This window comes from Erythrolamprus reginae, chromosome 1 (assembly GCF_031021105.1).
Source record: "Erythrolamprus reginae isolate rEryReg1 chromosome 1, rEryReg1.hap1, whole genome shotgun sequence".
Taxonomy (NCBI): Eukaryota; Metazoa; Chordata; class Lepidosauria; order Squamata; family Dipsadidae; genus Erythrolamprus; species Erythrolamprus reginae.
The window spans coordinates 48264073-48291109 of NC_091950.1; the positions used below are offsets into that span (position 1 = coordinate 48264073).

A 27037-nucleotide genomic window follows, 5' to 3' on the forward strand; every position below is an offset into this window, starting at 1 on the left:
TGCAAAATTTATATCAATTGTTCAGGTTGTTTCTACAGTATTTCATTAGCAACGTGTTTTCCCTGCACCAGCTCCAGTGAAATGAAATTATAATGTATACTAGAAAAAAGGTGAGGATGAAATGCTTAAACAGCTTAGAAAAGGAAAAACATGTAACCTTGAAGCATTCCCCCACAATTTTAATTATCATAATTAAGTAATTTAAATTGATTTCAGACTTAAATAATAATAAATAGGCAAAAGAAAAGAAATAATGGTTTGGGGTGGAAATTTAAATCATATCATGAAAATTAATTTAAAAAACACAGGAACAATGTTCATACACATTAACCCAAACCTTCATAATCTTAAACACAACAGTGAACTGTGAAATTTGTGTTTACCAATTATTTAGTATTCTTAAGGGCTTTCACACCTTGGCCGTTTCAATTTTAGCACCAAAATTAACCTGGAAGAGGTACTGGTACAGTTCTGATGCTATAAATGAATTGTTTACATATAATACTTTTATATTATAATTATACACACATACTGTACATTCACACATCCACACAACAGGAGGAATATCCAAATGTATACATGGTGTGTCTTAGATGGTTTGTCAAGACTCAAAGCAATGGAAATAAAGCAGAAGGGAATATTTTACATAGGCAACTTTAATGCTGTAGTGCACTTATAAAAAAAGTCCAACTTCCCTCCCAGCTCAGCAGCTTTGTCTGAACTGTTTTGTTTTAATATCACGATCCAGAAGATGCAGAAGTTATTGCCCTAAGTATTCTATACATGACCATTGATGTCCTCAAAAACAAAACAAAAAAACACTTGAATTTGCTACTTAATTTACAAACTCAATTTCTCTTCTCATTACAGCTTTAATTCATTGGCAATTTTGGAAGCAATGTTTTTAAAAGCTATAGATGTTCCCGATATCCGTTTAAAGCGAACTCCGTTCAAGGACAGTCTGGGTAGCTTACACACCTCCATCTCCCACTGCACGAGGTTTTCTGCATGGCCATCCCCATGGACACAGAAGAGCAAGAAACGTTCCCTCTGTTCATAGTCACAATTATTGGCATCCAGGACCTTGCGAATTTCCCTCATCATATCATTAGGATCCATTGAACTGGTAGTTTTCATGCTCCAAGTAAATCGTAGTGAACGGGGTTTGGCTTCCTTGCTGTCATCCTTCTGATCAACAGCCACGTTACGACTGAAATGAAATCAAGTTTCAGTATTCACGGATGAACCTGGAAATTGCTGTTAGTAAAAGCTATTGTCTTTTGAGGCATGCATTATTAAAAACATTCTTCTAGCAGTATTAAAAAAAGCTTAGGTTAGTGTTCAGCAACACATGAATTAGACACAGCCCTATAAAGCTAAAGCTAGAAAAGGCCACAGTTACTTCCTCTCGAAAGCAGATGTTATGGGGATGCGGTGGGAGCTTCAAATGGAAGTGTGACTATAGTATTGCAGATTACTTTGCTGCAACTTCTCTGCTCCAAATCTTATTCCCTTATTGGTCATATTCCTAACCTCACAGAATATCAAACAAATAGGCTTGTCTATGCTAAATAGAACATTGGGAATTGGGGTTTTTAAAGAACAACTTACACTATTAAGACTCTTTAGGGAAAACCCAATAAATTGGTGCTGCACTATGAACCTATTAGAAAAGACTCCTTAAAAGTTTATAATTGCTAGATGATGACTTCAGAGTTTAATTTTTTTTTTTTTTAAGATTATAATTTTTCATATTTTATGTTAGTAATACAAGTTCATCATATTATTTTATAAATTACCACTCATAATTTGTATAGGTCAAAATTTGCCATTTATGTTTTGCTCCAGAAAAACAGCAAAATTAACATACATATTCCAATACTGTTATACTATATATACAGGTAGACTAGAATTAAAATTATAAACTGCGATCTGGTTCAATTACACCAGCAGCGGTTAAGATTTTTGTTTATTGGACTATAATCTTCTGGATAAAAATACATTTGGTTCTATATGACAAATGGCCTCATTCCTTTCCCAACCTAATTCCCATAGTCTTTCGTCATAAGCTAAGAGAAAATGGGGTCACAGGAATTTTTAGAAATGCATATTCTTCTGCTTCTTGATCCTGTGAAAAATTGCCACACCCTTCTGAAAAATATTAATCAACTAAATTCTAAAAAATAAAAATATCTAGTACTGTTACATTTTGTGCATGGAATCAGAATTGTACCAAATGTTTCAGAGATAACACTGTGACATTCAAGAAAACAACTACACTTCATTTAATTTCTCAGCATGTGGTATGTTCTAACAGGATCCTAGAAGGTGGTGGTGGTTAGGGTTTTTTAGGCCAATAAAATCTATGAATTTATGTAAAAAATATTAGCTCATCATTCAAAGCCCTTGCTTCAGACATTTCTGTGATTAAGTCCTAGTCACGTGAAACTGCTTCTATGGCAGGATGCTTTCCCATCGTAGCATCTGAACTGGCAATTTCAGCATGTAGCTCCTTTATCTGGCAATGAAAGCAGCTTACTTTTGGGACAATCTGAAGCTAAACAGAGAGCATTCTCTAGCAGTAAACTACTTGCTGGATCTCTCAGAGTTGATTTATTAGATTGCAGTTAAGATCATGGATTCTTTCTAAGGATGTGGAAGTAGGTCTACACCTGCATGAGAAATCGGAATCATGTGCTTTGAATGACTTAATCAGAGTTTCGCAAATAGGAGGCGTTTTGGGATTCAGATACTTAAGTCACCGTCACCAACACCACCAAACACCCTTACATATTTTGAAGGAGGGGAGAACGAGACACACTAATCTAAATTAAAATTTGAAGCAAAAAATGTTGTTTCCCTCACCTTGAGCCCTCATATCTCCCATTCCTCTCATATTCAGTCGGGAGCCTCAATGAAAACAATGCCGAAGCACAAAGAAAGCAGGAAAGAGAAGACAAATCTTACACTAGCACAAATAATGATGGCAGAACACTGCATACTGAAATCTCATTCAATTTAATTGCAATTCACTGCTTGGGTTTAAACACTGAAATAATCAGTACATTCAGGATATAAACCATGCACCTTTTCTGTTCAAATATATTGGGAAGGCTCAGTTACGGTATTTATTGTTTGAGATATTCTAGAGATATTAGAAACCAGTTGGTTGTGAAAGATTCAATTACTTGCAGAAGATGCTAGATAGGAAAGAAAACATTAAAGTAATACAAATTCATTTCAGTTTAAGATAAGCTAATAAAAACAACTTATATTTGTGTTTTATTCTTCCCAGGATTTTATCAGCATTTCTTTGATACATAAAGAAAATTTTATAGCCAATTTGATAAATTGCTGTTCACATTATCCATATTTTCAGAAATATGTATTATTACAGAAATTTTATTATTCTGTAATTTCACGAATTTAACATACTTCTCCCTTACCTATTAATATTAAATCCTAATAATTCACGATAGATACATCTTAATTCTTTCAGGAAGATATGAAAATAAAACTTGCATAAACTGGATGTGAAACAAGAATCGCAACTAACCTATATTTTCTAATTAATATATGGCTTTAAAAAGACATATATTTAAAGTAGCCTTAAAAAAATTTCTATGACAAAATTACCATCAATTGTTAGATAATAAGGAAGAAATAGCTCTGATAAGCTCAGAGTTATCAGCGGTCACCAACTGGTGCTTCATAGACCACTTGTGGTCTGTGAGAAAATTTTGGTGGTCTGCAGAAAAGATTATTTGCATTATTTATAGTGCACTAAATATTATTTAATTTTTAAAAAAATTCATGTTAGTGGTCCACATAATTTAAAATTATGAATTTAATAGCACTTATAGCATTTAGACTTATATACCGTTTCAAAGTTCTTTTACAGCCCTCTCTAAGCGGTTTACAGAATCAGCATATTTCCCCCAACATTCTGGGTCCTCATTTTACCCACCTCGGAAGGATGGAAGGCTGAGTCAACCTTGATCATTAAGGCTGAGTCAATGTTAATGGTCCCTGAAATCCGACTTCTGATCTGTATCATTTTTAGAAGTCTGAGGTACCGGACTGAAAGTATGCTGGCAAAGTCTTTATATAGATCTTATTTGAATCCCTAATTGTGGAACTGTCACATCTTTGTGTGGAATTTTAGTTTCAATGATATAGAAAATGTTACCACAAAAGTCAGTATAAAATATAGTAACAATAAAATATATATTTGATTGGCTCAACATATTCATGTGAAATTCTACTCTGTATTCTGTATAGGAAACAAGGCTCTAAGACAGTATCTAAATATATTCTAAAGAGGCTGGCTGGCTATTGTATGAAAATAAAGCTAATTGATATGAAACTCTGAATAATTTCACAAATCTGTGAAAATTAAACTTACTTCTTTTTGCAGTTCACTGCACTATGTATCTATAATGATTTATAACTATGTAATCTAGATCTCCATACAAATGTGAAGTCTGCTTCTGCAGAGCTATACCATTTGAAACTAGCATTCTATAGAACAGTGATGGTGAACCTATGGCACGGGTGCCACAGGTGCCACGCAGAGCCATATCTGCCGGCACGCAAGACGTTACCTTGCTCAGTTCCAATTTGCATGTACATTCCAGCCAGTTGATTTTCGGCCTGCCCGGAGGCTTTGGGAGGGGGCATTTTCAGTTTCTGGAGAGTCTCTGCGAAGATGGGAGAGGGCATTTTTGCCCTCCCCAGGCTCCAGAGAAGCCTCTGGAGCCTAGGGAGGGTGAAAAACGGGCCTACTGGCCCACCAGAAGTTGGGAAACGGGCTGTTTCAGGCCTCCCGAAAGCCTCGGGGAGCAGTCGGGGGAAACCATTTTCGCCATCCCCAGACTTTGAATTATGGGTGTGGGCACTCACGCCTGCACAATAACATATGAACTTTCGGCACCCAAGGGAAAAAAGGTTCGCCATCACTGTTATAGAACAATTAAAAGGCTAATTAATATTTTAATCTTAGAAATACTGGCCTATAACATAACAATAGTAATATAACTTCTTCAATTAATTTGTATTGTGTCTTAGAAAAGGAAAATATACTGGGAGATAGCAAAAGAGAAATAAGAAATATGATCTTTGTCTTTAATTTATTGTTTTTGTACTGTGTTATGCAAGAACATTTGTACTGGTAAATCCTGTTAGTTTGTTAAATAGTGATGTAAGATATATGTTAAATATAAATTAAGCAGTTAACTGACATGGTAAGAAAAACCTAATAGGAATTTATAATTGAAAAACTGGCATATGTTGGCCACAAAACCAGATGGCTTTCATGCTTTCAATTAAGCTGTAATTGACAACAATATGAGCAGAACATAGTAAAATTCAAGTTATAAATAATCAATACAGAATCAAAAGTGCTTTATAGACAGTCTTCTCTTGGTGATCTCAGTGTCTGAATGGTGTCTATGCTGTTCTCTTGTTCCTTAAAAAAAGATGTTTTAATATATGCTTATATTTTTATTACTTCATTTGGGGAGTGGGGTTGGGAAACAGTGCTAGAGAGTTTTAAATAAACAAAGCTAAAATATTCACTGGGTTTATACTCTAATAACAAAATAAAATGTATTAGTTTTAAGTCAAAACAAGCATGCCTCTATTTGCTACTACCAGTACAGCTGTATAAAACTACACTAAAAGATAGACAAGGCTGTTGTGATGCAGATATCACTGGGGAAATATATGGAAGTCAACATAAGTTAAAGCAAAATTAATTTTAATTGTATTTGAAATGGTTCTGCCACTGGGGAGAGGTCTTAAGCAATTTTACAGGAAGAAATAGCAGTTTTGTGTGCAGGAATATAACATTACATTTGTATATTTTTGTCTCAAAAGTTGAAATGAAATGTCTCAAAAAAGATTATAAACTTTCATTTTAAGATTATTCCAAAAATCCAGTGGCCTAATGAACCAAGGTGCTCTCATAGAAAAATAAAAGCAGGCAATTTCTACAGAAAACTTAAGTTTGACTTTGTACATAACTGCAAATATTGGGGAATACTGTTCTTACTGAAAACTTATGCATTTCATTCGTTGTGTGAAATGAGCAATATCTATGCCGCTTGGGATGCACGTTGACAACAACTTTAATTATGTAACCCTTACAATGTTATCTGGGCCTGCAAGAACAACAGCTGAATTCAATCTATAGGTGGTCCTCAACTGATAACCATAATTGGGATCAGAAAATTTGTGGTAAAGTGGTGTGGTTGTTAAGTGTGATTGCAGCCAATTTTACATTTTTTGCCATAGCCATGAAGTGAATCACTGTGATTTTGAGTGACATGCAACTTTGCCACTGGCTTCCTTGTAGATTTTGTTTTTTGGAGGGAGCTAGGAAGGGTCAAAAATGGCAATTGCTTGATTCAAGGACACTGCAGCTGCTGTACATATGAGGAGGTTGCCAGTTGCTTGGATTCTACCACATGGCGTCAGGGATGCTGTGATGGTTGTAAGTGCGAGGACCTGTCATAAGTAACTTTTTTCCAGCACTGCTGTAACTTTGAATAGTCACTAAAATATCTATATTTAGCTGAAAACCTTAAGGACTAACAATGAAGACCACTGCAACGGACAACTATATATGCAGTCGTAACTGTTGTATCTGTCAAACACTGAATGTGTATTTACCAATAGAATTATTTCTTCCTTCTTCCTACCCAGTAGTTCTGGGAGGCTATCCAGCAGCCAGAAGAGGGGAAATAAAGCTAAGGCAGCTCCTATTGCATAAGAAAACTCTGCTTATAATGCAGGTGCACTCTGCCTAGGTGCAGTCAGGGGTGGGCTACTGCCCAGATGGAGGAGAACGCAGTGGGGTAGCAAAAATGGAGCTCCACCCCAAAGCACCCAATTGCATTGAAAGATGTTGAAAGAAAATGCAGGGCGTCCTGCATAAGTCACGCCCACAGTGTGGTAGTAAAAATTTTGGTAGCCCTTCACTGGGTGCAGTCCATATGAAAGTGGAGAAGCTCTCATTGAGAAGAACATGAAGCAAAGTGCATTAAGAATTGCTGAAGAAAATGAAGGCAGTAACAAAAAAGACCAAGTACGTGCTAACTGATGACTAATTTTGCAAATGGCAAAGGCAGTGAACCAACCAGCTCTAATTACATATATATGCAGTAAGCCACATTCCATTTTTTTCTTAAACCAAGAGGTATGAAAAATCCTTCTCAAACTTGCAGAATATTCAGGCAAGCTCCAACAAGCTCTTCCTGGCTGCAAACTGGCAAGGGAGAAAAGTAGGAAGCAACAAGCTTCTTTATTTCTCCTTTTCTGATCAACATATTCATCAATATCAAACAAGCAGCAGAAATACCACCTTTCATTTTTACCAACTCTCTCTCTCTGAAAATCCTGAAGCTATTTAACACTGTAATTATCAATATTAATAGTTTATTTGCAAATCATAAATTGCTTCTGAATGTATTAATAGTGGAAATTTGCAAGGTACTGAAACTAAAAATGTGGATATTAAAGCAAGTTCTGAGTTACTTACCTGCTTCTTGTACATTACTCGTTTAAATCAGTATCACCAAACATCAATCTCCAATCACAAGCATGCTAAGTGTATTAGTATAAAGAATAAAATTATTTTTGGAACTATTGAAGTAAGTAAAGCGCACAAGGCATGCTTTGCATCTCATTATTCAAGAGTCCACAGGGATTATCATTAGTTAATGTGAAGTTTTTTATTTTATTTTCTTGGGTTCATGAAAAGTATTTAGTTCTCAGCAGAAGGTTTAGTGTTGTTTCATTTTTAAAAAGAAAAAAAAAATCAAGGCTAGAAAAGCCAAATTCGGTGTTAATCGCAAGAGCTGGTTCTTAAAATATAAATAAAATCCTACCTTTTGATAAACCTGAATGACATGTTTCTAAAAGAAATTAAAGCCAAAATAATAATTAACAAATGGGTTACTATGAAATAAACTGAAAATTCATTGTGTGAGACACAGAATAAGTCTACCTGAATAAAATATGGAAACATTTCAAATTCATTAATTAAATTAAAAAGAGTTATTGAAATAGATGGCCTTTCAGCATGAGGAATTCAGCATTTTTCTTCTCTGTGTGCTCCTAGTACTTATCAACAGTTGATATAGGACCTCTTCTGAAGAGCAGAGAATCCTTTCGTTTCACTTCTGCCTTCTAAATTTTATCATTAACCGAAAGCAGTTAAATTAGGACAGTATAGTAGTGTAATAGATTACTGTGTAGACAGTATGCACCTATTCTGAAAGACCACATAAAATGCTCATTCTGTCTACAATATTATCAGAACAGAAGATTTCACTAAGCATTCAAGAAGAAAAGGGTAATCAAAAACTGGATGGAAAAAAACTGACAAGTAGTTTCGCCAGGGTTTTTTTCTGAATTTCCTCTACATTCTCTGAGCTTCAGATAAATAATCAGTTGATTTAAATAGGGATTTAATCATTTCTGCCTGCTTCTCTCTATAAGCAAACATCATCATCTAAAGCAGTATATTTTAAAGCACTGGGGAATGTATTTTTCCAATTTATGTCCTCATTATATGACCTACATCTATTTTTTTCTATTTTTCCAAGGACAGAATCACATATATTTCAAATAAAATAAAACACCCATATTTTGTTTATGCTTTAAATGCCTAAACAACATTGTTGTAGGATTAAAATACATAGACAAAGGATGATGATTGGGGAAATATGTACACATCATTCCAAGCATAAAAATACTACATTTTGGAGTGAAAGTTAAATATTTGTCAGTTGTATACATAATTCTGACCACTTGCAGAAATAATGCCAGGGTAGCGCAGCAGGTAAGAGTGCTGTACTGCAGGTCACTGAAGCTGACTGTAGATCTGAAGGTCAGCGGTTCAAATCTCATCACCGGCTCAAGGTTGACTTAGCCTTCCATCCTTCCGAGGTGAATAAAATGAGGAACTGGATTGTGGGGGCAATAACCTAGCTCTGTTAAAAAGTGCTATTGCTAACATGTTGTAAGCCGCCCTGAGTCTAAGGAGAAGGGCGGCATAAAAATTGAATAAATAAATAAATGCACATATTATATCTTTGGTAACCATGTATAAAATATAGTACATATATGTATAGTACATATTTTAGGAATCTGTTCTGAACATGGCAACATGTATGTAAATTATAAACAAGGTTCTACAAATATGAATAACTAGACAAAAGGATTTTGCTTAAAAAGTATGCCAATAAATTATAGAATGTATGAATCATATTTATGTATGATTCAAGAGTGTAGATATGGATTGAAATACTGAGCAGGTAAGTACCATGTACATTTCAGGATGTTTACAGACATTCTTCAAAAAATTCAGATACAATAGGAACTCACCTTGTAAATATTTGAATATTTTGGGCTAGAGATGTATAATATTTGCCTACTCAGGGAAAAAACATTTAATTCCCAAACTGCTGAATTTTGCACATTCCAGTTTTGGACTAAAATGACTTTAAAAAAAATAAAACCTCTGGTATTCAGTGAAAGAAATTAACTAGATGGCCCAAAAATCTTCCCCAGAGCTCTTAATTTTTGTTAACAGAACTCCAAACATTCTCTTTTATCTATACTCAATGTCCAAGTTCCATTTACCAAATGAACAGCATTCTTCCCTTTTTCATCAGTCATAAGACTTGTATTGGATATCCAATGCATCAGTGCAAGTGAAGATTAATATTGGGCGTGTGATTTAAACCCTAATCAGGCATCATTAAAATGATCCAGCAATGCTGGAACAGTAAAACTGTCTTACAGAAAACAGCTGAGGAGCATTCAGATATTTTTCAGCGAAAAACCCCCACAAGAACCTCAGTTAATCAATATATGAAGTACCACAGACATCCAAATTTACATGGAAGTATTGAAGATACTTCTGTTTACCAAACATCTTCTACAATAGGGTGTCAAATTCCCATCATTACGATGGCATCATGGGACATATCGGGACATTTTTCTCCTTTGCTAAAATGGGCATGGACGTGGCCAGCGCATGACGCATCCAGTCCGTGGGCCGAGAATTTGACAACTCTGTTATACAACTAAGGAATTGACTTTACCCATTGGCTTAATTATTTGCAACTGGCATCTCTGAAACATGGGATTTTGGAAGTGCAGCTCCCAGTAATCAATAATTCCAAACAAAGATAAATGCCCACAGAAACAATCCTCTTTCTTACATTTCTTATAAAATCTGTAACTGTAAATTTAATTATTTGAAACTAGACAAAAACGTTAGCTGAAAAAAGATTCTGTTGGTAAGATTTTCTAAGTTACAACCTGGCACATCTGCAAGGGAAATACATCCCTTCAGCCAACACCAATATCACCACTTGTGTCCCTGTCCTGCCATCTCCCAATCTTCTCAGCACTTTCTCCTCCTACCTCTCTTTAGCGAACAGTATTCTCCTTATCTGGAACTACAGTGATCCCCCGAGTTTCGCGATCTCGATCTTTGCGAAACGCTATATCGCGATTTTTCCACCCGATGACGTCACTCCCTTCCTTTCTCATCTTTCTTTCTCTCTCTCTTTCTCTATCTTGCTTCTTCCTCTCTCACACTCTCTTCCTCCCTCTCTCATCTCTTTCTTTCCTTCTCTCTCTTTCTCTATCTCTCCCCCTCTTGCTCTCGAGCGGCAAGCGAGCAGCCGGGCGGGCGGGTGAACGGGCAAGCGGAGCGGCCGGGCGGGCGGGTGAACGGGCAAGCGAGCAGCCGGGCGGGCGAACGGGCAAGCGGAGCGGCCGGGCAGGTGGGTGAACGGGCAAGCGAGCAGCCGGGTGGGCGAACGGGCAAGCGGAGCGGCCGGGCGGGCGAACGGGCAAGCGAGCAGCCGGGCGAACGGGCAAGCGGAGCGGCCGGGCGGGTGAACGGGCAAGCGAGCAGCCGGGCGGGCGGGTGAACGGGCAAGCGGCAAGCGATCTTGGGGTTTCCCCTTTGCTTGGGCGGCGGGAAGACCCAGGGAAGGTTCCTTCGGCCGCCCAACAGCTGATCTGCTCCGCAGCGCAGCAGCAGCGAGGAGCCGAAGATGGGGTTTCCCCGTCTTCGGCTCCTCGCTGCTGCCGCGCTGCGGAGCAGATCAGCTGTTGGGCGGCCGAAGGAACCTTCCCTGGGTCTTCCCCGCCGCCCACACGCAAACTCCACCATCTGCGCATGTGCGGCCATGGAAAAAGGGGCGCGCATGCGCAGATGGTGTTTTTACTTCCGCACCACTACATCCCAAAAAATCGATTATCGCGAGGGGTCTTGGAACGGAACCCTCGCGATAATCGGGGGATCACTGTATATAGTTCCATCTTGATCAACTGCTGACTGTGTATGCTCCAAAGTATCAAAAAATGTTTCATTCAGTTCCATCAAAGCTAATCCTGAATCCAACTGATCCAGCCAGGCACATGGAACATTTTCTACACTCCTATTTATTAAAATACATCACATTACAGCAGATGTTCTACATCATGGTTCACACTGTTGAAAAGGATCATTTTAATTGGCTTCCACAACTACAGTTCTCTTTGCAGGATGAAAACCTATTGTGTTATCCATTTTAGGATAACATTTGTCTGAGAGAAAACACAGGCAGTTCCTGACAAAGTAATGCTCCTGAACCCATCTATAATTTCCATACTTTTTAGTCAACATTTAACTTTAAAAAATAGTCACAGAAAAAAAAATCACTGGCACATAAACTTGCCACATGAATATTAGTGTAACTGTTCAGTGCTGAAAATTCTTGTAGTCATTGTAACTTAGTTTGTGAATCTTTAAAAAATACATACCTTCTAGTCAGCTTTGAAGTCAATTTACTGAACAAATTAGTGGAGCCCCTACTTCGTGTCTGTGAAAGTGGTGTTGCCTCATGAGATAAACTTGGTGACGCAGGAGGTCCATTGTAGGTGGCAGTGCGCCTTTCTCTAAGCTGACCATGGAAAGTACTACGACTGGCAGTTCCTCTTGGGAATCGGATACGATCGGGTGTTGTCGCACTGCTGATACTGTGAGTTGAAGCAACGGGTGTTCTCTGATCAGGAATGGTACTAGAAGAAAGCCAAAAGGACTTTAAACATTTAAACTGTTTAACCTCAATCATTTACAAAGCTGTGTTTACAAACAGCATAATATACTACTATAGCATACAGACAAAGATTTGTAGATTATAATATAATAGACAATTATTTTTCTATATTGTTAAATACTGTACATTTTACAACATAAACATATTGCAAAATAGTAATAAAATGTGTATATAGAGGGAGAAAGTATAGATTAAAAACAGGTTAAAAAGAATGTAAAGAAAAGTATTAAATGATTTTCAAAAGTATTTTTGAAGAAGAAAAATACATTAAAGACATTTTAATTTAAAATGTTAATTCTAATATTTCCCAAAAGCTGGCTATAATAGAAAGCTTAAATGATTTTTGTCAATACTAAAGGAGTAAGAGATACTTAAAATACTGATCAAGAAAAGATTATTCCATAAGGCAATTGTAAAATTGTGTGTGGTTGTTAGACAATGGATGCCAATTAGTTTGATATTAAATTTATTTATTTATTTATTAGATTTGTATGCCGCCCCTCTGCGTAGATGTTTAATGTTTAATATATTGATCTCTGTTATTCCTTACTTGAGGATAAAACTGTTTTTACATGCAGAGAAAGGTTAACATTGACAAAGATTTGTGATGTCACAGTCAAACATAGGGATATGTATTGGGGCAAGCTGTACAAGTGAGCATCCCAGTCAGCTTGTGAGAGAGATGGATTCAGTCACAGCCAGAAAGAATACAGTTAAGTAGTGATAAACATGCAAGCTATTGAGTTGCAAAAAGCAAGTGAGGAAACAAAACAAACACCCCGCCCCCAGCACACATATATAACAGACAGAAGATAGTGGAGAAAATAATACCTAAGATTCCTAACTATATTTTCCTTACAAAAAACTTCAAAGATTTTCTATACATTTTCAGATTTTAACTAAATGTCCTACAGTAATCCTTGCTTCTCTAGTCCATTATTTGATAATTTTTATTATTTAGATTTCATATTTTTGCCCATACAGTGGTACCTCTACATAAGAACGCCTCTACTTACGAATCTGTCTAGATGAGAATCGGGTGTTCAAGATTTTTTTGCCTCTTCTCAAGAACCATTTTTCACTTACAAACCCGAGCCTCCGAAACTGTAACCAGAAAAGGCAGGGAGACGCCTCCGTGGGGCCTCTCTAGGAATCTCCTGGGAGGAAACAGGGATGGAAAAGGCAGGGAGAAGCCTCTGTGGGGCCTCTCTAGGAATCTCCTGGGAGGAAACAGGGCCAGAAAAGGTGGAGAGAAGCCTCCGTGAGGCCTCTCTAGGCATCTCCTGGGAGGAAACAGGGCTGGAAAAGGCAGGGGAAGCCTCTGTGGGGGCTCTCTAGGAATCTCTAGGGAGGAAACAGGGCCTCCACCCTCCCTGTGGTTTCCCCAAACACACACATTATTTGCTTTTACATTGATTCCTATGGGAAAAATTGCTTCTTCTTACAAACTTTTCTACTTAAGAACCTGGTCATAGAACGAATTAAGTTCATAAGTAGAGGTACCACTGTATTAGATAGCAGTACATAGCTAAAAGGCAGCAGATTTTTCTGGCATTACCAGCAGGAAAAAAAAGTTTTGTAAAAAAGTTTTCTTTAAATACTAAGCAGGCTTACTATTAATGTGCAGCAAACTAACCCAATTAATTACCTTTTCTATAACCAAGAAATGTTAGAAAGAAGGTATGTATTATGCCCGTTCAAAAACACGTGTTTATTTATTATTTTTGCTTTAAAAAAACAAAACACACATTCCCAAAAGGTGTGCAAAGAGATTCAATGTCTTTGTTTTAGAGATTCAATTTCTCCAAAGAGTGATTGCAACATCAAAGGAAGAGATATTATATCAAATGAAAGGATCTTATTCATTCATTCATTCATTCATTCATTCATTCATTCATTCATTCATTCATTCATTCATTCATTCGCCTTTTATGCCGCCCTTCTCCTTAGACTCAAGGCAGCTTACAACATGTTAGCAATACCACTTCTTAACAGAGCCAGCATATTGCCCCCACAATCTGGGTCCTCATTTTACCCACCTCGGAAGGATGGAAGGCTGAGTCAACCTTGAGCCGATGATGAGATTTGAACCACTGACCCAGAGATCTACAGTCAGCTTCAATGGCCTGCAGTACAGCACTCTACCTGCTGCGCTATCCCGGCTCTTCCCCTGCCCCCTGCTTTCTTCTTCCTGCCTTCTACCCTAAATATGTTCTATGAGCTGTTTAGTCATCATTCTAGATCAGAGGTCTTAAAACCTTTAACACTTGACAGCTATGCTGGCTGGAGAATTCTGGGAGTTGAAGTCCATAAGTCTTAAAGTTGCCAAGTTTGAAGACCTCTGGTCTAGACAATATGCTGAGAGAAAAAGGGGGGGGGGGATACTTGCCACCTGTTTTTATACTTTAGAATTTATGAGCCAATATGAATATCAAAATGTTTAGTTATGTTCTAAACTTAGATAGAGATAAAAAAACATCATGTTGTATTATATATTGATACATAATAGAACATGAACTCACGTAGAAATCAATTATTCAAATGTTTTGAAAGTTCAGAAGAAACTGAAAACAAATATATGGTGGGGTAAATATGCATGTTAGTCTTCAGAGGCAGATATTTTTGTAAATATTTATATTTTACCCTACAATAATAAATTCTTTTTAACATACATGTAGTAATAAGATATTTTATTTTCAATAACGACAAATCAGGAAACACTAAAGTATATAATTACAAAATTAAATAATTCAGCTATTAATTTAATGGAAAACTGCAATCCAAGCATGAAACGTTATAAAGTTCTCAACAATATTCTGTTCTTCCCCTGGAATCTCTCAATCTGGCAAATTTCAGGAGAAAAACAGACCATTCTGGGAAACATAGGAACATTCTACATATGCCTAGGATATAATTTTGCACATCTCTGTATTGTTTGCTTTTTTCATCCTTTTCACTAAAAAGTACCCTTTTACCGATATGCTTTCAATAGTCTTGAAATAGTAACCATAGCCTCCTTTTAGAAACTCTTACCTGCTTTCCTTGCCGTTTTGAATTACTGAGTGTCGGTCTGCAGCATTTCGTTCACTACAAACGTAAGTGTTTCGCCGTGTCATGGCTCCAGGTGTAGTGTTGCTCTAGATAAAAGAAAAATCACATTTGTATTGATTACCTAAGGAAGGGATCATTGCAGAATCTAAGTATAATGTGTAACTTTGATTAAAATACAAATCTAAGGTCTACTTGTAACAACTGCAAAGGAAGTCTAGTTAAATAATAATAATTTATAGTAATAATAATGTAGAGTAATAACCAAAAGCCAACATGGGTTTGTCAAAAACAGATCATGACAGATTAATCTTATAGCATTCTTTGACAAAGTGACAAAATTAGTGGACCAGAGGAATGCTGTCGATGTGGTTTACTTGAACTTCAGTAAGGCTTTTGACAGAGTAGAACATAACCTACTACTAAATAAAGTAGAAAAATGTGGGATGGGCAGCAAAGCCACCAGATGGATGAAAAACTGGCTAACCAACCAGGGAAGTATGTTGCGTCTTGAAAAAGCACCTTTGGGACAACCATGACCTGGGTGACTGAGAATATCTATAGAAAATTATTGTAACATTTATTGGAAAATAAAATCTTTAAGCATGACCTTTCAAGAATTCTTGACTAATTTTGCTGACAACTTTTTATTTATTTATTATCAGAGTTGGAAGGGACCTTGCAGATCATCTAGTCCAATCCCCTGGTGGTGCAGGAAACCCTACATCACACTAGTCCAACAGCAGCCCAGTCTTTTCTTGAAGGTCACTAGTGTTGGAGCGTTCACCACCTCTGCAAGCAAGCCATTCCACTGGCTGATCGCTCTCACAATCAGAAAGTTCCTCCTTATTTCCAGGTTGAATCTCTCCTTGGGCAATTTCCAATCGTTGTCCCCTGTCTGGCTCTCTGGTGCTTTGGAAAATGATGTGTTCCCCTCCTCCCTGTGTCAGCCTCTGAAGTATTTGTAGACTGCTGTCATATCCCTCCTGGACCTCCTCTTTGCTAGACGATCCATGCCCAATTCCTGCAACCTTTCCTTGTATGTTTTAGTTTCTAGTCCCTTAATCATTCTGGTTGCTCTCTTCTGCACTTTTTCTAGAGTATCAATGTCTCTTTTGTAGTGTGGTGACCAAAACTGAATGTAGTACTCTAGGTGTGGTCTAACTAGGGCATTATAGCATTAACTATATATAGTATTAGCACCTCCCTTATCTTGGAGTGTATTCCTCTGTTTATGCAGCTTAAGATTGTGTTGGCTGTTTTAGCCACCGCTGCACATTGTTGGCTCATGTTTAGTTTGTTGTCCACTAAGTCTCCAAGATCTCTGTCACATTCATTGCTGTTGAGAGTGTTTTCGCCTAGTTTGTATGTGTATTTTGAGTTTTTCTTACCTAGGTTAGGATCCCACTTTTTTCTGCACTGAACTTCATTTTGTTTGTTTGGGCCCATTGCACTAGTTTGTCTAGATCTCTCGGTATCCTGAGCCTATCCTCTGGGGTGTTGGCCACTCCTGTCAGCTTGGTGTCATCTGGAAATTTGATTAGTTCCCCTTCTACTCCCTCATCTAACTCATTAATGAATATGTTGAAAAGTACTGGGCCTAGAACTGATCCTTGTGGTACCCTGTTACTGACTCCTTTCCATGTGAACATGGACCCATTTAGGACTACTCGCTGTGTGCGGTTGGTCAGCCAGTTGTCAATCCACCTGGTAGTGTTGCTGTCTATCCAACTTTTCTCTAGTTTGCAGAGTAATAGATTGTGGTCAATCTTTGCTGAAATCCAGGTATACTAAATCCACTGCGTAGCTCTGGTCAATTGATTTGGTCACAGTATTGAAGAATGAGATGAGGTTGGTTTGGCATGATTTGTTCCTGACAAACCCGTGTTGGCTATTGGCTATTATGTTATTTGTCTCTAGGTGGTGGCAGATCTGTTTCTTGATCATTTTTTCTAGTATTTTCCCGGGTATTGAAGTAAGGCTGGTCAGTCTGTAGTTTCCTGAGTCAATTGTTTTGCCTTTTTTAAAAGATGGGGACCACGTCGGCTCGTTTCCAATCATCTGGTAGTTCTCCTGTGAGCCATGATGTTTGGAAGATGTGATAAAAGTGGTTCAGCGATGACCTCCACTAGTTACTTTAGAACTCTGGGGTGTAGTCCATCTGGTACTGGAGATTTGTACATGTTGAATTCTGACAGATGGTCTATCACTGTCTTTTTGCTGATGTGGATTTTAATTCCAATTCTATATCCTGCAGCTGTGTTATTGGTTTGTTGGTTTGCAACTTCTTTTTGATTGAGCATACAATCCTTACAATTTAAATTGACTGGTTCCTATTTGTACCTAGACTATCATTAAATGTTGTGCCTTATGATTCTTGACAAATGTATCATTTCTTTTACGTACACTGAGAGCATATGCACCAAGACAAATTACTTGTGTGTCCAATCACACTTGGCCTATTCTATTCCATTCCATTCTATTCCAAACCAGGTCTCAGTATTACTTTAAATGAGTGTAAGTTTATGGAACTAAATATTCTGTAACTCAGACTTCACTATAATAGCTCAGACATCCAGATGTGCATTTTTTCATTTCTATTTCATTCACCTCTTTCACCTGTTAAATGTGAAAGCTTACCTGACTCTAAAGCAACAAATTTAATTACTAGACACATTTTTTACTTTCCACAATCAAAGTTTCAATGAACCATCTCCAATGGTATTTTTGGAAAACTATATCATGTATCAGAAATGAGTCAATGTCCATTTCCCTTATAGAACACATTAATAGACTGTCCAAAAATAATTAAAACATTGTAACAGTATCATAACAATGACTTGTTCTAAGCTCTAAGCTGACACAGGAGGAAAAAAGCCTAATCAACAGACTCTCACAATCATACACACACTCTGGTGATATTGTTCAGAAATTGATCCAGCACAGAATAGGCCTGAGATACCATGGTTCTTACTGATAAAAAAATTAATGCATTTTGCCCCTAATACATAAGGTTGATTGAAGAGTAAAATAGTCATATAATTTAAAGAAAATCCACAACTTACATTGGGTGTAACAGAACTTCTTTTACGCTCGGGTATATCAGCTTTATTTGGATTGCTTGCATTCCCAAGCATAGGGCTAGCAGGAGCAGTTCCTTTTCCTCCAGCTGCACTGCTGCTGGACTTCCTTGATGGAATCCCTTCTTCTTTGAGGTCATTGTCCGTAGTACTTGTTTGGCTCCTTTTAGGATATGCTACTACTGGAGGAATAGATGGACCAGCTGAAAAAAGCAACAGCACAGAATTGTAGTATATCATGATTGTATCCGTGAAAAGGTAATACCTAAGAAATAAGTACCTATATTCTAAGAAATATTCAGTGAGGACATGACCTCTACTTTTCTTAATTTGCCTACCCACTAGGGAAGTGATGGCTAACCTTTTTCTTGTTGTGTGCTGGAAGCGCATGGGTACACACGCACATGTGCCGACACCCATAATGCAATGTGCTCCCTGTGCATGTGCACATGCCCTCACGGCCCCTGTGCATGTGCACACACCCTCCATGTTCCCCAGATACCCCTCACATGAATGTGCGACTGCACGCCTCCCTGCAGCCTTCTGCAACCAAAAATGGGCCATGGAGGGGGGGCGCCACACCCCTCTACCTGCCATTTTGGGCCTAGAAGGCCTCCCTACTGTTATAGGTATTATGTCTGCCTTGCATGCAGTTGTATTGCTCTTTGGCATTGTTTTGTGATGCATTTTTTGCAGAATGCAGCTGCGAGAGCAATCATGGGCTTCCCAAAGTATGCACATGTTACACCAACACTCCGCAGTCTGCATTGGCTGCCGATCAGTTTCCGGTCACAATTCAAAGTGTTGGTTATGACCAATAAAGCCCTTCATGGCATCGGACCAGAATATCTCCGGGACCGTCTTCTGCCGCACGAATCCCAGCGACCTGTTAGGTCCCACAGAGTTGGCCTTCTCCGGGTCCCGTCGACTAAACAATGTCGTTAGGCGGGACCCAGGAGAAGAGCCTTCTCTGTGGCGGCCCTGACCCTCTGAACCAGCTCCCCCCGGAGATCAGAACTGCCCCCACCCTCCTTGCCTTTTGTAAAGTTCTTAAGGCCCATCTCTGCCGTCAGGCATGGGGGAACTGAGATATCTCCCATGGGCTTATACAGTTTATACATGGTATGTTTGTGTGTATGCTTGCTTTTAATAATGGGGGTTTTAGTGTTTTTTAAATTATTAGATTTGCTCTTACATTGTCTCTGTTATTGTTGTGAGCCGCCCCGAGTCTATGGAGAGGGGCGGCATACAAATCTAATAAATAATAATAAAAAATAATAAATAATAATAATTTCCTGCCTCTATACGATTTACTTCTATTTGCTCCTATCAGGCATTTCCTGTTCCTGTTGTATATATGTATTTATATTCAGATGGCTTGTATAGTGTTTTGAGTAAAACTACTTGAAATACCTGCAGCCTCCTGGGACCAAAAACATTCCCCAGAGCTCCTCACACATGCACCCGTGCCCCCTATCCCCGTGCATACATCTCCCGTGCATGTACCCATCTCCATCCCAAAAATCAGCTGGTCAGTGGGAAGCGCACTCACACGCGCATAAGTGATACAACTGAGGTGGGTGATAACTTGCGTGCCCGCAGAAAGGGCTCTGCATGCCTTAAGTTGGCTATCACAGCCCTAGGGCAATTTTTTTTTCTTTTCTACTAGTAGGTGCAGCATTTCTATCTAAAACCAAAGTGTAAAAAATTAAAGACATCTTCTAATTCTGTACAATTGAAGATAGTGCCAATTAAGAACAAGCTTGAATGTGGATCAATGGAAGGTTACATCCTGCTTTGGAACAGGTATTATGTCCTCCCCCATCTTAAGATGATATGATTTGACTCCTCTGTTTTAGACAACTCTCAGCCATTCTCCAACATTTCCTGTTTAGTAAGGTTGTTGCATGAAAACAAAAACACAAATACACCATCAGACAACAGAACTAGAAGGAAATGTTTTTTGCGGGAAGAAATCTTGGGGGAAAATATGCTCATTAAACCTTTCCACTAGGTAAGAATGCTATTTGATATTTTTTGCTATTGATAAGCTTTAAATAAATTATATAGTATAAACATAAGAGTTTTAAAATTGTGCTGTGGCTAATGGAAATAGCAAGAGATAAGTCAATAGACCATATCTAATAAACTCCTATTCTATAATGAAAAGGTATTCGGGTATTAATATACAGCAATGTGTCAAAATATGTATTTCATAAGGAATAGAAATTAATCAAACATCCCTTTATTAGTTTTGACAACACATTTGGATCAACATTTATAGTCCATTTCCTTGAATAACAGCTAAACCTGCAACCAGAAAAGCTGTACTACATAGTTGGCTTCCACCATTAAATTCAGAATTTTCTGATTAAGCCATATGCTAAACTCTTCGTTGTCGGCACAGTCTTTTCTTCTTCTCTGGAGGCAGAGACTCAACTTTTACACCCATGTGTTGATATTCTACAGCAGAAGAGTTCTGAGACAATGAAAAGTCACTCACCATGGTCGCTGTACCTTCGCTGCTTCTGGCTAGAAGATATACTCCTTTGAACTTTGTGATGTGGAGACTGTCCAGTGCTATTGTTGAGATCACTACTTGGCCTGACTTTAGCAAGAGAAAGGTTGCTGCTAGAGCTTGAGTCACTAGCATCCAACTAAATATAAATAGATAGGACAAAAGTTAGGTCATTATCAATGTGGATCAGCATTCAATAAGAATATAAAGAAAACTCCAGCCCAGATGGAGAACTAAGTCTAATTTGTGGCTGACTTTACACACGATGCTAAATTATAATATGGGGAGAAAGGGGGCTTGGATTAATGTGATGTATAAAGCCAGTCATTATACCTTATTTCACCAAACTTACAGGTGAAACTTGAAAAATTTAAATATCATGCAAACTTCATTTATTTCAGTAATGCAACTTAAAAGGTGAAATTTAATATGTGAAATTGAAATCAGCATCCCCATAAAGCTCGTCTATGAAGTGCTCCAAAATCTCCTGGTAGACAGCTGTGTTGACCAGTGTTCCCTCTGATTTTTTGGGGGGGTGGGCGGAAAAGTATATGTCTGAGCGGCAGTCCCTTCGGGACTGGGCGGCACAAAAATAATAAATAAATAAATAAACAAACAAACAACCCACCCTGTTTTGCCTCAGAGAATTTCAAAATAAAATACTGTACTGTGTGTCTATAACAGTGAGCTCATAATAGGGCAACTCAAAATGCCACTTAAATAGTTGAGCTACTTTCAAACTAGATTTTGATTTTCTTTCTCTCTTCCTTACTCCCATTCTTTTTCTTTCTCTTTTCCTTCCTCTCTTTTTTCTACCTGTTTCTCTCTCTTCCTCTCTCTCTCCTTCCCTCTCACTCTTTCCCTCTCGGCTTCTGGGCAGGTTTGGAAAACTCTGAGTTGATGATGATTTTTAAGTGAGCGATTGCACACTGCTCAGCTTAGAGGGAACTATGGTGTTGACCCTGGACTTACAGAAGCACAGTGGGCGAACACAAGCAGATCACATGGCTCCCCAAATCAGCACAGACTGTGGAAACTTCACACTGGACTTCAAGCATCTTGCAATGTGTGCCTCTCCCTTCTTCCTCCATACTCTGGGTCCTTGGTTTCCAAATAAGATGCAAAAGTTTCCACAGTCTATGCTGTGTTAAAATAATTCAAGATGGGGTAGAAAATGTTTGTATTGTAAGAATTTTCTCAACCTTAATACTCCTGAAAAAACAATCAGACTAAAATTACTATTAGTGATTCTATTCCTAGCAACTGGTTGGGTGTGGTTGGGAAGATCAAAAATGGGGATATGAGTGTTTTGCCTGCAACAGTTTCCTGCTCCACTTCCTATCTTAAACCTGAAAAAGCTGCTGCAAACAGGCCATTTTGGATTCTGATTACACAACTGCAGTGTGGTGGGAGACTGCATGCAGTCTTCAGACATTCTACCACAATCCATCCAGCTGAAATTAATTCAAACTGACAAAACCCAGAATTATCAGTTTTTTTCCAAAGCCATCCTGCATTTTAAGATCAGAATCATAGAATTATTTGTGAAATCAGGTAGTCCGAATCCTCCTTGTTTTTTATTGTCTTGTAAATACTGTAATTTAATTCTATGTTTTTTCCTGCCCAAATAAATTTCGTTATGATTCTATTTAGTTTTTGAAAGAATTCTTTCTTTCTTCAGAGTGATTGTAATAGTTCAGAACAGATATAATATTTTAGGTAGGATGGACATTTTGATTGTTGAAATTCTTCCAGTGAGGAAAATCGGTAAATCATTGAATAAATCTATCCAGTGTTCTCACTTCTGGCACAAATGACCAGGCTCAAAATATTCTACTTTGGATACATTATACAAATGGTGAATATTTGTAAGCTGGGTATAGGATGAAGATGAAGATTCATTCTCCGAGTGTGTGGGTTGGTTTCCGAAGATTTTGTTACCAGTCTAGGTAATAACCCCTAAACTCTGCGGAAGATATTACTAGACTAGTTAACAAAACATTCAGAAACCAACCCACAAGTTCAGAGAACAAACCTTCACCTGCATTATACAAATATCTAGATCTCTGAAGAAGACTCTAATATTAGAAAAGGTAAAAGGGGGAAAAGAAGAACAGGATGATCACGAGCAAGCTGGATAGATTCAGTTCCAAAGTAATCAGTTTATTACTGAAAGATGTGGAAAACCAGATTAGATGCAGTTCCTCAAGGAGAAAATCTATTTATGTGGTTGCTAAAAGTCCACAATGATCTGATGGTGGATAATCAATAATTTAATTCAACATTTCTAGTTGCTGTGGTTATTTTCTCTTTCCCTAATTCCAATTAGGAACAGGGGTGGTGGTGTGGGGAAGACAGATTTCCTTTTAAAATATTGGCTGTTATTAAAAGAAATGCAGTAATACCTCGTCTTACGAACCTAATTGGTTCCCGGGGGAGGTTCGTAAAACGAAAGGTTCGTAAGACGAAACATTGTTTCCCATAGGAAACAATGTAAAATCAATTAATCCGTGCAATGAAAAAAAACCCCTGCAAAAAAACGCCGCCGTCCGGCTGTCACCTTTTGAAATAGCTGGGGGGGTTCTCGGTGTCCTCCTGAACCCAAACGCCAAACCCGAACTTCCGGGTTCGGCGTTCGGGAGGCCGCCGAGAAGCCCCCCGGCTGTTTTAAAAGGTAACAGCTGGGCGGCGGGGCTTCTCAGCAGCCTCCCGAACCCGAACCTTTGCCGAACTTCCGGGTTCGGCGTTCGGGAGGCCGCCGAGAAGCTCCGCTGCCTGGCTGTTGTCTTTTGAAACAGCCGGGGGGCTTCTTGGCGGCCTCCCGAACGCTGAACCCGGAAGTTCGGGTTTGGCGTTTGGGTTCAGGAGGACACTGAGAAGCCCCCCGGCTGTTTCAAAAAGCGACAGCCGGGCGGCGGGGCTTCTTGGCGGAGGTGGCTTCGTAAGAAGGAAAAAGTTCGTAAGAAGAGGCAAAAAATTTCTGAACCCCAGGTTCGTATCTCGGGTTGTTCGTAAGATGAGGGGTTCGTATCATGAGGTACCACTGTATACAATTCCTTAGTGCTTCTGCTATCATTGCATGTTTGGTATCAGTTGGCAATTGCCAATGAATATTCAGAGTTCACTTCAACATCACTAAGATGAATGGCCACCTAATATCTTACATCTGCATCTCCCCTGACTACAGCGACTCAATGTAAGAGCAGGATATCAGTCAATAACTCTGGTAATTTCTTTCTAGAACTATAATAATAATAATAATAATAATAATAATAATAATAATAATAATAATAATAATAATAATAATTTATTAGACTTGTATGCTGCCCCTCTCCGGAGACTTGGGGCGGCTCACAACAACAATAAAACAATATAAGTACAAATCTAATAATTAAAACTATGGCTAAAATTCATTAACTTAAAAAAACAAGCAATAGTACACAATCAACAATCAATATTGCAATCATAATCACACATAACTTTTAATGGTCAGAAGGGGGGGCATGTGCTAGTTGCCCCATTGTCCCATTATCTTTACTTTATTAATACTGAAAATGCTTGCTGTGTGTGTGTGTGATTTCCTTTCTCTTCCATCTTAAAAAAGGAAACAAATACATGTAAAATAACAGAAACATAGAGAGAAAATATAAAATCTTGCTTAAATTGAAGAATAATCCCTGTTCAAAAAGGGATTATTTTTTAATTTCTAACCTTATGCCTCAACCATAACAGCAAACTGTGTCTCCTAAATGTACTACTTCAAGTGTATTAAGGTGCTTGTTAACCCAAACTATTATTTATTTTTATATTCAATGTTACATAAGCCAATTGAGATATATTATATCCTAGTTTATTATGATGAGAACAAGCTGCTTCAGGTTTTAAATTCATGTCTCTATTTAAAAAGAAATGCTGCATAACTGATATGGGAATTAACTTGGGATGCTAAATACTGAACACACACATAGACCACACACATAATATTAATTTTAATGAAATATTAATAAAACAATATGCTTTGTGATTATATTCAGTGTATAATGTTAGTTTGCAAAATTTGCTTACCTCTGATGATTTCCTCCCCAGTAGTAAGTATGTAGCAGTAATTTCATCGTATTTCATTTTACTCAGAGATTCCTGAATTTCTTCTTGAGAATATCCCATTCCAACCATAATATCTAAAATTGGAAATGTTCAAGTTTGATTGGCGTATTATATTAATTATAGGTGTATAATAGAACATTCAATTCAATTTATAGACATATTATGGCATATATATTTGTCCTGTATAAATTTGCACATTAAACAAAGCAGTACCCCATATTACAATGTACACTATTTATTTTATTCATTATTGATGCTTCCTTTTTCAATTCATAGGTTACCTATTCTCTTCTGGTCTGCAATGTCTAATTCTGGTTCCACAAAAGGTTTAAGTTCATCATCCTCGTGTCCTGCATTGATCCATCTATCTTTCATTATTTGCTGCAAATAAAAAGTTTTTATATTTTTTATATTATTCCAACAACAACAAACATCTTAATACTTTAGATAACTGAAGGCAAGTAATTTTGCCTTATTTGACAAATTAAGAACTGGCACTTGCCTATCCTTCCAATACTAATACTGTCTTCTTCTTATATGCAACAAAATGAATAGTATATATTTTGAACATGTGGCCTTATTATTTTCCCCAAATCTTACTTTCTTATTTTGCATACGATGCACCAGATGTAAATTTTAAATTCTAGCATTGGAAAGCTAGATGATATCTAAAGAAAGTCCTTATCACGAACTAGTTCAGGCTATATTGAAATTATCATGATTCTGTGAACTAGCCTTTCTATTACAATCCATAACATCCCCCCACCAATGAATATAATTACTGAATATAATCACCTTCGGACACTTATTGAGGAAGGAAGGACATTATGGGATGTTTTTGGTATATAGGTTTACACTGATCCAAAGAGAGAAAGAAGCGGCCCCCTCAAAGGAGATAGGGGAAAGTATGGTTATCTAAGCAATTTTCGACTTCTTCCTAGGAATAAGATGGGATAGATGCTCTCTGCTAAATTAGACAAGTCTTAGTGACTATAATGTCTGTGTTTGCAATACAAAAGAAAGGAGATGCATGCTAATAAGAACCCTTTATCGTTATATATTTAACCCTCATTATGTAGAGCAGGGGTCTCCAAAACCTGGCAACTTTAAGACTAGTGGACTTCAACTCCCAGAATTCTCCAGCCAGCTATGGAGCTACAGAATTCTGGGAGTTGAAGTCCACAAGTCTTAAAGTTGCCAAGTTTGAAGACCTCTGATGTAGAGGGTTAAAAGATTTGGCTTCATTCAATCAAAGTGAATCACTGCAATTTCAGATATGCTATAGTCCTTTCCTTAACTATCGTCTATCTGTAATTTGTACAAAAGAATAGGGAAATTTCTCTCACAAGGAGCCTGCTGAGTCACTGTATCATATCATGTATGCTTTCCCCCCCCATTGCTCTGAAACACTAAAGGCTGTATCCAAGGGTACATTTGGTGAACAGACATTGTTTTCACCAACAGCTTATCAATACGATAGTCTGCGGAGGAAATGAGCTTGTTACATTTTTCTCCTCGATTCTTAGATAGTATGGTATAGTGGTGTGGTGAAGCCAGGTTGTTCCAGCTCAAAAGAGCTGATTGTTAAATTTTCTGGAATTTTGTTAGTAGACTGAGAGCTGAGCTAAACTACTATGCAGATCAGATATTCAGTGTAGCAATTGCAGCAATGGAACTAGCAGAGCCAGTTGTTAAATAATTACCAATATACCACTTCATTGGTACTTAAGATTCCTTCACATAATATAACTAACATGAACAATAGTATTTGGGCTGCAGAAATTTGGACAACCAGATGTGTTCACTAATGGAGTAGATATTTTCTGAATTTCTACAGGCCAGGTTCATTAGACCAAGGAAAAGGCTAACAAAATGTACTTATCAAGATGGGTTATATATTTTTTCTAACATATCAGAACTAGTTGTTGAGAAACCAAGGGAAAAATTGGTTAAAACAAACATCAAAGTGAGTTGTGTCCTGCCTGTGGGCTTCTCAGAGACAGACTACTGGCTACCACTGAAACAAATACTTTAAATAGATCTCTGCTTTGATTCTACAAACATTTTCACAAATCACTTTGGTGTTTGTTTTAAACAAGTGCTTTCTAAGGGAGAAAGGACAACATCGGCATATAAATTATTGGTATAAAGTCATTCAGTTA

The 27037-nt window shown here is 37.7% G+C and overlaps 1 protein-coding gene across 8 annotated transcripts in view; it reads right to left on the bottom strand.

The window, feature by feature from the left end:
* Positions 1-638: 638 nt before the first annotated feature.
* The window catches only part of MARK3 (microtubule affinity regulating kinase 3), an 82572-nt gene continuing 56173 nt past the window's right edge, over positions 639-27037 (bottom strand). For 2 of the 8 annotated variants that reach the window (XM_070751813.1, XM_070751802.1), the window contains 9 exons: positions 25157-25256; positions 24837-24949; positions 20757-20910; positions 18239-18456; positions 15159-15262; positions 11830-12087; positions 7890-7916; positions 2866-2910; positions 639-1210 (listed from right to left, as the gene is read on the bottom strand). In XM_070751813.1, coding sequence (XP_070607914.1) covers positions 865-1210; positions 2866-2910; positions 7890-7916; positions 11830-12087; positions 15159-15262; positions 18239-18456; positions 20757-20910; positions 24837-24949; positions 25157-25256 — 1365 coding nt within the window. In that variant the 3' untranslated portion in view covers positions 639-864. The remainder of the gene's footprint in view (positions 1211-2865; positions 2911-7889; positions 7917-11829; positions 12088-15158; positions 15263-18238; positions 18457-20756; positions 20911-24836; positions 24950-25156; positions 25257-27037) is intronic. The other 6 variants (XM_070751825.1, XM_070751809.1, XM_070751841.1 and 3 more) reach the window with 3 other exon arrangements.